General features: G+C 43.0%; 1 protein-coding gene across 1 annotated transcript in view; it reads left to right on the forward strand.

The window, feature by feature from the left end:
• Positions 1-12,014, forward strand: part of EPHX2 (epoxide hydrolase 2) — a 42,469-nt gene that overhangs the window by 14,504 nt on the left and 15,951 nt on the right. The window contains exons 6-10 of the mRNA XM_064707161.1: positions 1,964-2,059; positions 3,406-3,484; positions 6,549-6,583; positions 9,129-9,155; positions 11,467-11,552. Of these exons, the coding sequence (XP_064563231.1) occupies positions 1,964-2,059; positions 3,406-3,484; positions 6,549-6,583; positions 9,129-9,155; positions 11,467-11,552 (323 nt within the window). The remainder of the gene's footprint in view (positions 1-1,963; positions 2,060-3,405; positions 3,485-6,548; positions 6,584-9,128; positions 9,156-11,466; positions 11,553-12,014) is intronic.

Here is a 12,014-nt window from a genome sequence, read left to right on the forward strand (position 1 = left end):
GCTGGGATTCTTCTGGGATCTTGGGATGGAGTGGATCTCTGGGAATGGGTGGAGATTCCAGGGACTGGTGGATTCCGGCTGGATCTTCTGGGATCTCCTGGGAATGGGTGTGGATTTGTGGGGATTGTGGGGATCCCAAATCTTCTGGGATTTGGGAATGGTTGGGATCTTCCAGAATCTTCTGGGAGTGGCTGGGAATCCAGGCTGGGATCTCCTGGGAACAGGTGGAATTCCAGGCTGGGATCTTCTGGGATCTGGGAATGGGTGGGAATCCAGGCTGGGATCTTCTGGAATCTTCTGGGTACTGGGAATGATCTGGGAAGATCTGGAATTCTTGAGATCTTTGGGAATCCAAGCTGGGATTTTGGAATGTTTCTTCCACTCTGGGAGTGGATGGGATCTCCTGGGAATGGCTGGAGATTCCAGACTGGGATCTTCTGGATGTTCTGGGAATGGTTGGGATCTGGGAATTCTGGGCTGGGATCTTCTGGTTGCGAGATTCCAGGCTGGGATATTCTGAGATCTTCTGGGAATGGGGGATCTGGGATTGTGGGGATCCCAATCTTCTGGGATCTGGGAATGTGTGGATCTGGGAATGAGTGGGATCTCCTGGGAATGGGTGGGATTCCAGGCTGGAATATTCTGGGATCTTCTGGGAATGGGTGGGAATCCAGGCTGGGATCTTCTGGGATGTTCTGGGAATGGGTGGGAATGGAGGCTGGGATCTTCTGGGATCTGGGAATGTTTGGGATCTGGGAATCCGGGCTGGGATCTTCTGGGAATCCAAGCTGGGAATTCAGGCTGGGATCTGGGAATGGGTGGGATCTCCTGGGAATGGCTGAGATTCCAGGCTGGGATCTTCTGGGATCTTCTGGGAATGGGTGGGATTGTGGGGATTGTGGGGATTCCAAATCTTCTGGGATTTGGGAATGGTTGGGATCTTCCAGAATCTTCTGGGAATGGCTGGAATCCCAGGCTGGGATCTCCTGGGAATGGGTGGGAATCCAGGCTGGGATCTTCTGGAATCTTCTGGGTACTGGGAATGATCTGGGGATGATCTGGGATTCAGGACTGGGATCTTCTGGGAATCCAAGCTGGGATCTTCTGGAATGTTCTGGGAATGGGTGGGATTGTGGGCTGGGATCTTCTGGGATCTGGGAATGGGTGGGAATCCAGGCTGGGATCTTCTGGAATCTTCTGGGTACTGGGAATGATCTGGGAATGATCTGGGATTCTTCTGGGATCTTCTGGGAATCCAAGGTGGGATCTTCTGGAATGTTCTTCCACCTGGGAGTGGATGGGATCTTCTGGGAATGGGTGGGATCTTCTGGGATCTGGGAATGTTTGGGATCTGGGAATCCTGGCTGGGATCTTCTGGGATTTGGGATCATCCTGGGAATGGGTGGGATTCCAGGCTGGAATATTTTTGGAATGGGTGGGGAGCCAAGCTGGGATCTTCTTGGATGTGGGAATGGGTGGAATTCCAGGTTTGGATCTTCTGGGATCTTGGGAATGGGGAGGGGAGGGTGGATTCCAGGTCCCAGAATCTTCTGGAAAACCAGGTTGGGATTCCAGGCTGGGATCTGGGAATGGGTGGGATCTTCTGGGAATGGGTGGGATTCCAGGCTTGGATCTTCTGGGATCTGGGAATGGGTTGGATTCCAGGCTGGGATCTTGGGAATGGGTGGAATTCCGGGCCGGAATGTCCTGGATTCTGGGAATGGTTGGGATTCCAGGATGGGATCTGGGAACGGCTTCAATTCCAAGGCCTGGGATCTCCCGGGATCTGGGAATGGCTGGGATTCCAGGCTGGAATTTTCTGGAATCTTGGGAATGCCTGGAATTCCAGGCCTGGAATCCTCTGCGCTCCGGGAAGGGCCGGAATGTCCGTTCCCGTTTTTCCTGGCCCGGTGCAGAATTCCCGGTTTTTTTTCCCATTTTTTTTTCCCCGTTTTTTTCCCAGCCGGGGGTGCGGCTGCACTTTGTGGAGCTGGGCCGGGGCCCCGCGCTCTGCCTGTGCCACGGCTTCCCCGAGTGCTGGCTCTCCTGGCGCTTCCAGGTCAGGCCCAAAACATTCCCCAAAAATTGAAAAAAATTACCCAAAAATCCCCTCAAAAATTTGAAAAAATTTACCAAAAAATCCCCCCAAAAATTGCCTCAAAAATTGAAAAAATTACCCAAAAATCCCCCCAAAAATTGAAAAAAATTACCCAAAAATTGCCCCAAAATTTGAAAAAAATTATCAAAAAATCCCCCCAAAATTTGAAAAGAATTACCCAAAAATCCCCCAAAAATTGCCCAAAAATTTGAAAAAAATTACCCAAAAAATTCCCCCAAAAATTTGAAAAAAAATTACCCAAAAATCCCCCCAAAAATTGCCCAAAATTTCAAAAAAATTACCCAAAATTCCACCCAAAAATTTGAAAAAAATTACCAAAAAATCCCCAAAAATTCCCCCAAAATTCCCAAAAATTCCCCCAAAATACTTCCCCGAGTGCTGGCTCTCCTGGCGCTTCCAGGTCAGGCCCAAAACATTCCCAAAAATCCACAAAATATCCCCCAAAAATTGAAAAAAATTACCCAAAAATCCCCCCAAAAATTTGAAAAAAATTACCCAAAAATTCCCCCAAAAATTGCCCCAAAAATTGAAAAAAATTACCCAAAAATCCCCCCAAAAATTGTCCCAAAAATTGAAAAAAATTACCAAAAAATCCCCCCAAAAATTTGGAAAAAATTACCCAAAAATCCCCAAAAATTGCCCCAAAAATTTGAAAAAATTACCCAAAAATTCCCCAAAATTCCCCCAAAATACTTCCCCGAGTGCTGGCTCTCCTGGCGCTTCCAGGTCAGACCCAAAACGTTCCCCAAAAATCCACAAAAATTGAAAAAAAAATACCAAAAAATCCCCCAAAAATTGCCCAAAATTTGAAAAAAATTACCCAAAAATTGCCCCAAAAATTGAAAAAAATTACCCAAAAATCCCCCAAAAATTGCCCCAAAAATTTGAAAAAAATTACCAAAAAATTCCCCCAAAAATTAAAAATAAATAAAAAAAAATTTTACAAGTTCCCCAAAAAAATCCCAAAAATTCTTCTAAAATTCAACAAAAAATCCTCCCAAAATTCACCCCATTCTCCCAAAATTTCCCTGAATTCCCCAAAAAATCCCCCCCAAATTATAAAAAAATTCCCAAAAAAAATTCTAAAACTTATCCAAAAATTCCCTCAAAATATTCTCTGAAAATTCCCCTAAAATTCCCTAAAATCCTCAAAAATTTTAAAAAAATCTCTAATATTCCCAAAAAAATTCCTGAAAAATACCCTGAAATTCCCCAGAATTCCTGAAATATTCCCAAAATTCCCCAGAAATTCCACCAAAATTTCCCAAAATTCCCGAATTCCCCAGATGGCGCCGCTGGCCCGGGCCGGGTTCCGCGTGATCGCCCTGGAGATGAAGGGGTACGGGGACAGCAGCGCCCCCAGCGGTGAGAGCCGGAACTGCGGCGCCATTGATGAGAACGGGCCTTCATTGGGAATAACGGGCATTGATAACAACGGGGATTCATTGATAACGATGGGGATTCATTGATAATGGGGATTGATAACATGGGAATTCATTGATAACGATGGGGATTCATTGATAATGGGGATTGATAACATGGGAATTCATTGATAGCCATGGGGATTCATTGATAACGATGAGAATTCATTGATAACGGGGATTGATAACCACGGGGATTCATTGATAACGGGGATTGATAACCACGGGGATTCATTGATAACGGTGGGGATTGATAACCATGGGAATTCATTGATAACAATGGGGATTCATTGATAATGGGGATTGATAACCACGGGAATTCATTGATAACCACGGGGATTCATTGATAACCATGGGGATTCATTGATAACAGGGAATGATAACCATGGGGAATTCATTGATAATGGGAATTAATAACTGGGATTGATAACGGGAATTGATAACCATGGGAATTCACTGATAACGATGGGAATTCATTGATAATGAGAATTAATAACTGGGATTGATAACGATGGGAATTCATTGATAACGGGGATTGATAACCATGGGGATCCATTGATAACGGGGATTGATAACGGGAATTGATAATGGGAATTGATAAGGGCGATGGGAATTGATAACCATGGGAATTCATTGATAATGGGGGTTGATAACGTTGGGAATTCATTGATAACAGAGATTGACAACCATGGGAATTCATTGATAACGGGGATTGATAACAGCAACAGGAATTGATAACGATGGGAATTTATTGATAACGGGGATTAATAATGCGAATGGAAATTGATAACCATGGGAATTCATTGATAATGGGGATTGATAACGGGTACTGATAACGGTGGGAATTCATTGATAACGGGGATTGATAACAGGGGTTGATAACAGGAATTGATAACAGCCATGGGAATGTGATTACCATGGGAATTCATTGATAACAATGGGGATTCATTGATAACAGGAATTAATAAATGGGATTGATAGTGGCGATTGATAACGATGGGAATTCATTGATAACGGGGATTAATAACTGGGATTGATAATGGGGATTGATAACAATGGAAATTCATTGATAACGGGAAGTAATAATGGGAATTGATAACCATGGGAATTCACTGATAACAAGAATTAATAACTGGGATTGATAATGATGGGAATTCATTGATAACGGGAATTAATAACTGGGATTGATAACGGGAATTGATAATGATGGGAATTCATTGATAATGGGAATTAATAACTGGGATTGATAACGTTGGGAATTCATTGATAATGGGGATTGATAACAGGAATTGATAACGGCAACAGGAATTGATAGCAATGGGAATTGATTGATAACGGGAATTAATAACTGGAATTCATAATGGGAATTAATAACTGGGATTGATAACGGGAATTGATAACCATGGGAATTCATTGATAATGGGAATTAATAACTGGGATTGATAACGTTGGGAATTCATTGATAATGGGGATTGATAACAGGAATTGATAACGGCAACAGGAATTGATAGCAATGGGAATTGATTGATAACGGGAATTAATAACTGGAATTCATAATGGGAATTGATAATGGTGATGGGAATTGATAACAATTGGGATTCATTGATAACAGGAATTGATAACGGGAATGGGAATTCATTGATAATGGCAATTAATAACTGGGATTGATAACGCAACGGGAATTGATTAATAATAGAAATTAATAACGGGGATTAATAGCAGGGATAACTACAGGAATTGATAAGGGGATTTGATAATGGGAATTAATAATGGCAACGGGAATTAATAAGGGGAATAACAATGGGAATTTATAACAACAGGAATTAATAATGTAGATAACAGTGGGAATTAATACCAGGAATTAATAATAGGAATTAATGGGAATAACCATGGGAATTAATAACAGAAATTACTAACAGGAATAAATAACAACGGGAATTAATGACTGGAATTAATAACGGGGATTGATAATGGGAATTAATAATGGAAATCAGTAATGATGGGAATTGCTAATGGGAATTAATAACAGGAAATAATAACAGCAACAGGAATTAATAACTATGGGAATTAATAACGGGAATTGATAACAAGAATTAATAATGATGGGAATTAATAATGGGAGTTAATAACAGGAATTAATAATGGGTATAATGATATGAATTAATAATGGGAATTGATAATGGAATTGATAATAGGAATTGATAATAGGAATTATTGACAGGAATTAATAATGGCAACGGGAATTAATAACGATGGGAATTAATGCTGATGGGAATTAATAATGGGGATAACAATGGGAATTAATAATGGGAATTATTAATGGGGATTAATAACAGCAACAGGAATTAATAATGGGGATAACAAGGGGAATTAACAATGGGAATTAGTAATAGGAATTAATAATGGGGATTAATAACAGCAACAGGAATTAATAATGGGGATAACAAGGGGAATTAACAATGGGAATTAATAATGGGAATCAGTAATTATAAAAATAAATATAAAAATAAAAGTATGGGACAAAAAGTTGGGGGAAAAATAAGGAAAAAATTGCGGAAAAAAAAAAAAAAAGATCTTGGGGGGAAAAATTGTGGGAAAATGAAATCATGACCAAAAAAAAAAAAAAAAAAAGGGAAAAAAAATCATGGGAAAAAATGGGGGGAAAAAAAAACCAGGAAAAAATAATGGGGAAAAAATGGAAACAAAAAACAAAAAAGGAACAAAAATCATGGGAAAAAATTGGGGGGGGGAAAAAAAACCAGGAAAAAATAATGGGGGGAAATGGAAACAAAAATAATGGAAAAAAAAAAGTCGTGGGGAAAAAAAAATAATTTTAAAAAGTGTGGAAAAAATCATGGAAGAAAATCATGGGAGAAAAAAATCGTGGGAAAAACGGTCGGGAAAAATGGGAAAAATTATGGGGGAAAAATCAGGTGGGGGAAAAAAATGTGGAAAAATTTAAAATCCTGGAAAAGAAACTTCTGGAATTTTTTTTTTTTTTCCCGCAGACATCTCGGAATATTCCCAGGAGCAGATCTGCAAGGTGAGCAGATCCCGGGAATTTGGGAATTTTGGGGGATTTGGGGAATTCTGGGGCTGGGAGGGGCCGATCCCGATGATCCCGATCTGATCCCAATCCCACCGATCCCAATCCCAATGGGAACATTGATCCCAATCCCAATGATCCCGATGATCCTGATCCCAATCCCAATCTGATCCCAGTCTGATCAGGGTCTGATCCCAATCCAATGATCCCAATCCCAATGGGATCTGATCCCAATGATCCTGATCCTAATCCCAATCTGATCCCAATCCCACCAATCCCAATCCCAATGGGATCTGATCCCAATCCCACTGATCCCAGTGATCCCAATGATCCCAGACTGATCCCAGTGATCCCAATCTGATCCCAATCCCAATGGGATCTGATCCCAATCCCACTGATCCCAATGATCCCGATCTGATCCCAATCCCGCTGATCCTGATCCCAATCCCAATCCTGCCAGTCCCAATCCCAATGGGATCTGATCCCATCCCAATGATCCCAGACTGATCCCAATGATCCCCATCTGATCCCCATCCCACCAATCCCAGTGGGTTCTGACCCCAATCCCACTGATCCCAATGATCCTGATCCTAATCCCAATCTGATCCCAATCCCACTGGTCCCGGTCCCAATGGGATCTGATCCCAATCCTGCTGATCCCAATGATCCTGATCCTAATCCCAATCTGATCCCAATCCCAGACTGATCCCAATAATCCCAGACTGATCCCAATCCCACTGATCCCAATCCCAATCCTGCCAGTCCCAATCCCAATGGGATCTGATCCTAATCCCACTGATCCCAGACTGATCCCAGTGATCCCAATCTGATCCCAATCCCACCAATCCCAATCCCAACGGGATCTGATCCCAATCCCAATGATCCCGATGATCCTGATCCCAATCCCAATCCCACTGATCCTGACCCCACTGATCCCAATCCCAATCTGATCCCGATCCCAATGATCCCAATCTGATTCCAATGATCCCAATATGATCCCAACCCCACTGATCCCGATCCCAATGGGATCTGACCCCGATCCCGCTGATCCCAATGATCCCACTGATCCCGATCCCAATCCCAATCTGATCCCAATCTGATCAGGATCTGATCCCAATCCAATGATCCCAATCCCAATGGGATCTGATCCCAATCCCGCTGATCCCAATGATCCTGATCCTAATCCCAATCTGATCCCAATCCCAATCTGATCCCAATCCCAATGGGATCTGATCCCAATCCCGCTGATCCCAATGATCCTGATCCTAATCCCAATCTGATCCCAATCCCAATCTGATCCCAATCCCAATGGGGTCTGATCCCGATGATCCTGATCCCAATCCCAATCCCACTGATCCTGACCCCACTGATCCCAATCCCAATCTGATCCCGATCCCAATGATCCCAATCCGATTCCAATGATCCCAATCTGATTCCAATGATCCCAGACTGATCCCAATCCCACTGGTCCCGATCCCAATGGGATCTGATCCCAATCCTGCTGATCCCAATGATCCTGATCCTAATCCCAATCTGATCCCAATCCCAGACTGATCCCAATGATCCCGATCTGATCCCAATCCTGACAAGATCTGATCCTGATCTGATCCCAATCCAGATCTGACCCCAATCCCAATCCCTGATCCCAGTTCCAATGGGATCTGATCCCAATGATCCCAATGGTCCCAATGATCCCACTGATCCCAATCCCAATGGGATCAGATCCCGATCCTGCTGATCCCAATGATCCCAAAGGGATCTGACCCAAATCCCGCTGATCCAAATGATCCCAATCCCACTGATCCAAATAATCCCAATCCCACTGATCCCAATAATCCCAATGGGATCAGATCCCAATCCCACTGATCCCGCTGATCCCAACGATCCCAATAATCCCAATGGGATCTGACCCCGATCCCGCTGATCCCAATAATCCCAATCCAAACGATCCCAATATTCCCAATGGGATCTGACCCCGATCCCGCCGATCCCAATAATCCCAAAGGGATCTGATCCCGATCCCATTGATCCCAATGATCCCAATAATCCCAACGGGATCTGATCCCAATCCCGCTGATCCCAATGATCCCAATCCCACTGATCCCAATAATCCCAATGGGATCTGACCCCGATCCCGCTGATCCCAATAATCCCAAAGGGATCTGATCCCGATCCTGTTGATCCCAATAATCCCAATAATCCCAATGGGATCTGACCCCAATCCCGCTGATCCCAATGATCCCAATCCCACTGATCCCAAATAATCCCAATGGGATCAGATCCCAATCCCAGTGATCCCAACGATCCCAATAATCCCAATGGGATCTGATCCCGATCCCGCTGATCCCAATAATCCCAATCCTGCTGATCCCAACAATCCCAAAGGGATCTGATCCCCTGATCCCAACGATCCCAACGATCCCAATAATCCAAATGGAATCAGATCCCAATCCCACTGATCCCAATAATCCCAATCCCAACGATCCCAATAATCCCAATGGGATCTGACCCCAATCCCGCTGATCCCAATCCCTTTTCCCAGGATTTCATCACTTTCCTGGATAAACTGGTGAGGATTTGGGATTTGGGGTTTGGATTTGGGGTTTTGGGGATTTTTGAGGGTTTTGGGATTTGGGGATTTTGGGATTTGGGATATTTTGGGATGTGGAATTGGGGTTTGGGATCTGGATTTGGGCTTCAGGATTTGGGATTTTTTTGAGATTTTTGGGATTTGGGATCTGGGGTTGAGATTTGGGATTTGGGTTTGGGATTTTTGATTTGGGATTTGGGTTTGGGATTTGGGATTTGGGATTAATTTGGGGATTTCAGTGTTTGGGATTTTTGGAATTTGGGATTTGGAATTTAAGATCTGGGATTTGGGATTTTGGGGATTTTTTGGGATTTTTGGGGCCTGGGATTTGAGGTTTTGGATTTGGAGGTTTTGGGATTTTAGAATTTTGAAATTTGGGGTTTTTTTAATTTTTGGGGTCTAGGGTTTGGGATTTGGGGTTTGGGGATTTTGGGATTTGGGATTTTTGGTTGATTTTTTGGATTTTGGGGATTTTGGGGATTTTTGGGGTTTTTGGGATTTTTGGGATTTTTGGGATTTTTGGGATTTGGGATTTTTGGGATTTTTGGTGTTTGGCATTTGGGGTCTGGAGTTGGGATTTGGGATTTGGGGTCTAATATTTGGGATTTGGGAATTTTGGGGTTAGGATCAGGGATTTGGGGTTTGGGATTTTGGGGATTTTTGGAATTTGGGATTTGGAATTTAGGATCTGGGATTTGGGTTTTTTTGGGGATTTTTTGGGATTTTTGGGGCCTGGGATTTGAGGTTTTGGATTTGGAGGTTTTGGGATTTTAGAATTTTGAAATTTGGGGTTTTTTGAATTTTTGGGGTCTAGGGTTTGGGATTTGAGGATTTTGGGATTTGAGGATTTTGGGATTTTGCATTTTTGGGATTTTGGGATTTTTGGCGTTTGGAATTTGAGGTGTGGAGTTGGAATTTGGGAATTGGGCATTTGGGGATTTGGGATTAGGATCAGGGATTTGGGGGTTGGGGGTTTTGGGATTTTTGGGATTTGGGATATTTTGGGATGTGGAATTGGGGTTTGGGACCTGGGATATTTGGGATTTGGGATTCAGAATTTGGGATTTGGGATCTGCAATTTGGGATTTCAGTTTTTTGGGATTTGGATTTTTTGGCATTTGGGGATTTGGGATCTGCGATTTTGGGGATTTTTGGGATTTGGGATTTTTGGCATTTGGGGATTTTTGGGATTTGGATTTTTTGGCATTTGGGGATTTGGGATCTGCGATTTCGGGGATTTTTGGGATTTGGGATTTTTGACATTTGGGGATTTTTGGGATTTGGGTTTTTTGGCATTTGGGGATTTGGGATCTGTGATTACGGGGATTTTTGGGATTTGAGATCTGCGATTTCGGGGATTTTTGGGACTGGAATTTTTTGGCATTTGGGGATTTGAGATCTGCGATTTCGGGGATTTTTGGGATTTGGGACTCAGGATTTGGGGTTTGGGACCTGGGATATTTGGGATTTGGGATTTGGGATCTGCGATTTTGGGGATTTTTGGGATTTGGGTTTTTTGGCGTTTGGGGATTTGGGATTTGGGATTTGGCATTTGGGGATTTGGGATCTGCGATTTCAGGGATTTTCTGAATTTGGATTTTTTTGGCATTTGGGGATTTGGGATCTGTGATTTCGGGGATTTTTGGGATTTGAGATCTGCGATTTCGGGGATTTTTGGGATTTGGGATTTTTGGGATTTGGGGATTTGGGATCTGCGATTTCAGGGATTTTTGGCATTTGGGATTTTTGGCATTTGGGGATTTTTGGGATTTGAATTTTTGTCATTTGGTGATTTGGGATCTGCGATTTCGGGGATTTTTGGGATTTGGGTTTTTTGGCGTTTGGGGATTTGGGATCTGCGATTTCGGGGATTTTTGGGATTTGGGATTTGGGATCTGCAATTTTGGGGATTTTTGGGATTTGGGATTTTTGGGATTTGGGGGTTTGGGATCTGCGATTTCGGGGATTTTTGGGGATTTGAGATCTGCGATTTCTGGGATTTTTGGGATTTGGGATCTGCGATTTCGGGGATTTTTGGGATTTGGATTTTTTGGCATTTGGGGATTTGAGATCTGCGATTTTGGGGATTTTTGGGATTTGGATTTTTTGGCATTTGGGGATTTGAGATCTGCGATTTCGGGGATTTTTGGGATTTGGATTTTTTGGCATTTGGGGATTTGGGATCTGCGATTTCGGGGATTTTTGGGGTTTGGGATTTTTGGGATTTGAGATCTGCGATTTCGGGGATTTTTGGGATTTTTGGGGTTTTTGGGATTTCCCCTTTCCGCAGGGAATCCCGCAGGTGATCCTGGTTGGCCACGACTGGGGCGGGGCCATGGCCTGGAACGTGGCTCTGTTCTACCCCGAGCGCGTCCGGTGAGACACCAAAAACACCAAAAACCCCCAAAATCCATAAAAACCCCACAACTGAAATCCCAAAATAAGGAAAAATCCCATGGGAAAAATCCCAGGATCAATAAAAATCCCGGAATTCCCGGAATTCTGGAGCCCCCGGCAATTCCAAATCTTGAATTTTCCCGCCTGGAATTTTTAGGGCCGTGGTGGTTCTGAAAACTCCATTATAAAATCCCCAATAAAATCCCCAATAAAATTCCCAATAAATCCCCAATAAATCCCCTATCAATACCCTATAAATCCCCAATAAATCCCCTATCAATCCCCTATAAATCCCCAATAAATCCCAAATAAAATCCTCCATAAATCCCCTATAAATCCCCCATAAATTCCCATATAAAATCCTCCATAAATCCCTAAAAAATCCCATTTAAGATCTCTTTAAATCCCCAAAAAAACCCCAATCAATCCCCAATCAATCCC

Source organism: Zonotrichia leucophrys, chromosome 3 (assembly GCF_028769735.1).
Source record: "Zonotrichia leucophrys gambelii isolate GWCS_2022_RI chromosome 3, RI_Zleu_2.0, whole genome shotgun sequence".
NCBI classification, from domain to species: Eukaryota; Metazoa; Chordata; class Aves; order Passeriformes; family Passerellidae; genus Zonotrichia; species Zonotrichia leucophrys.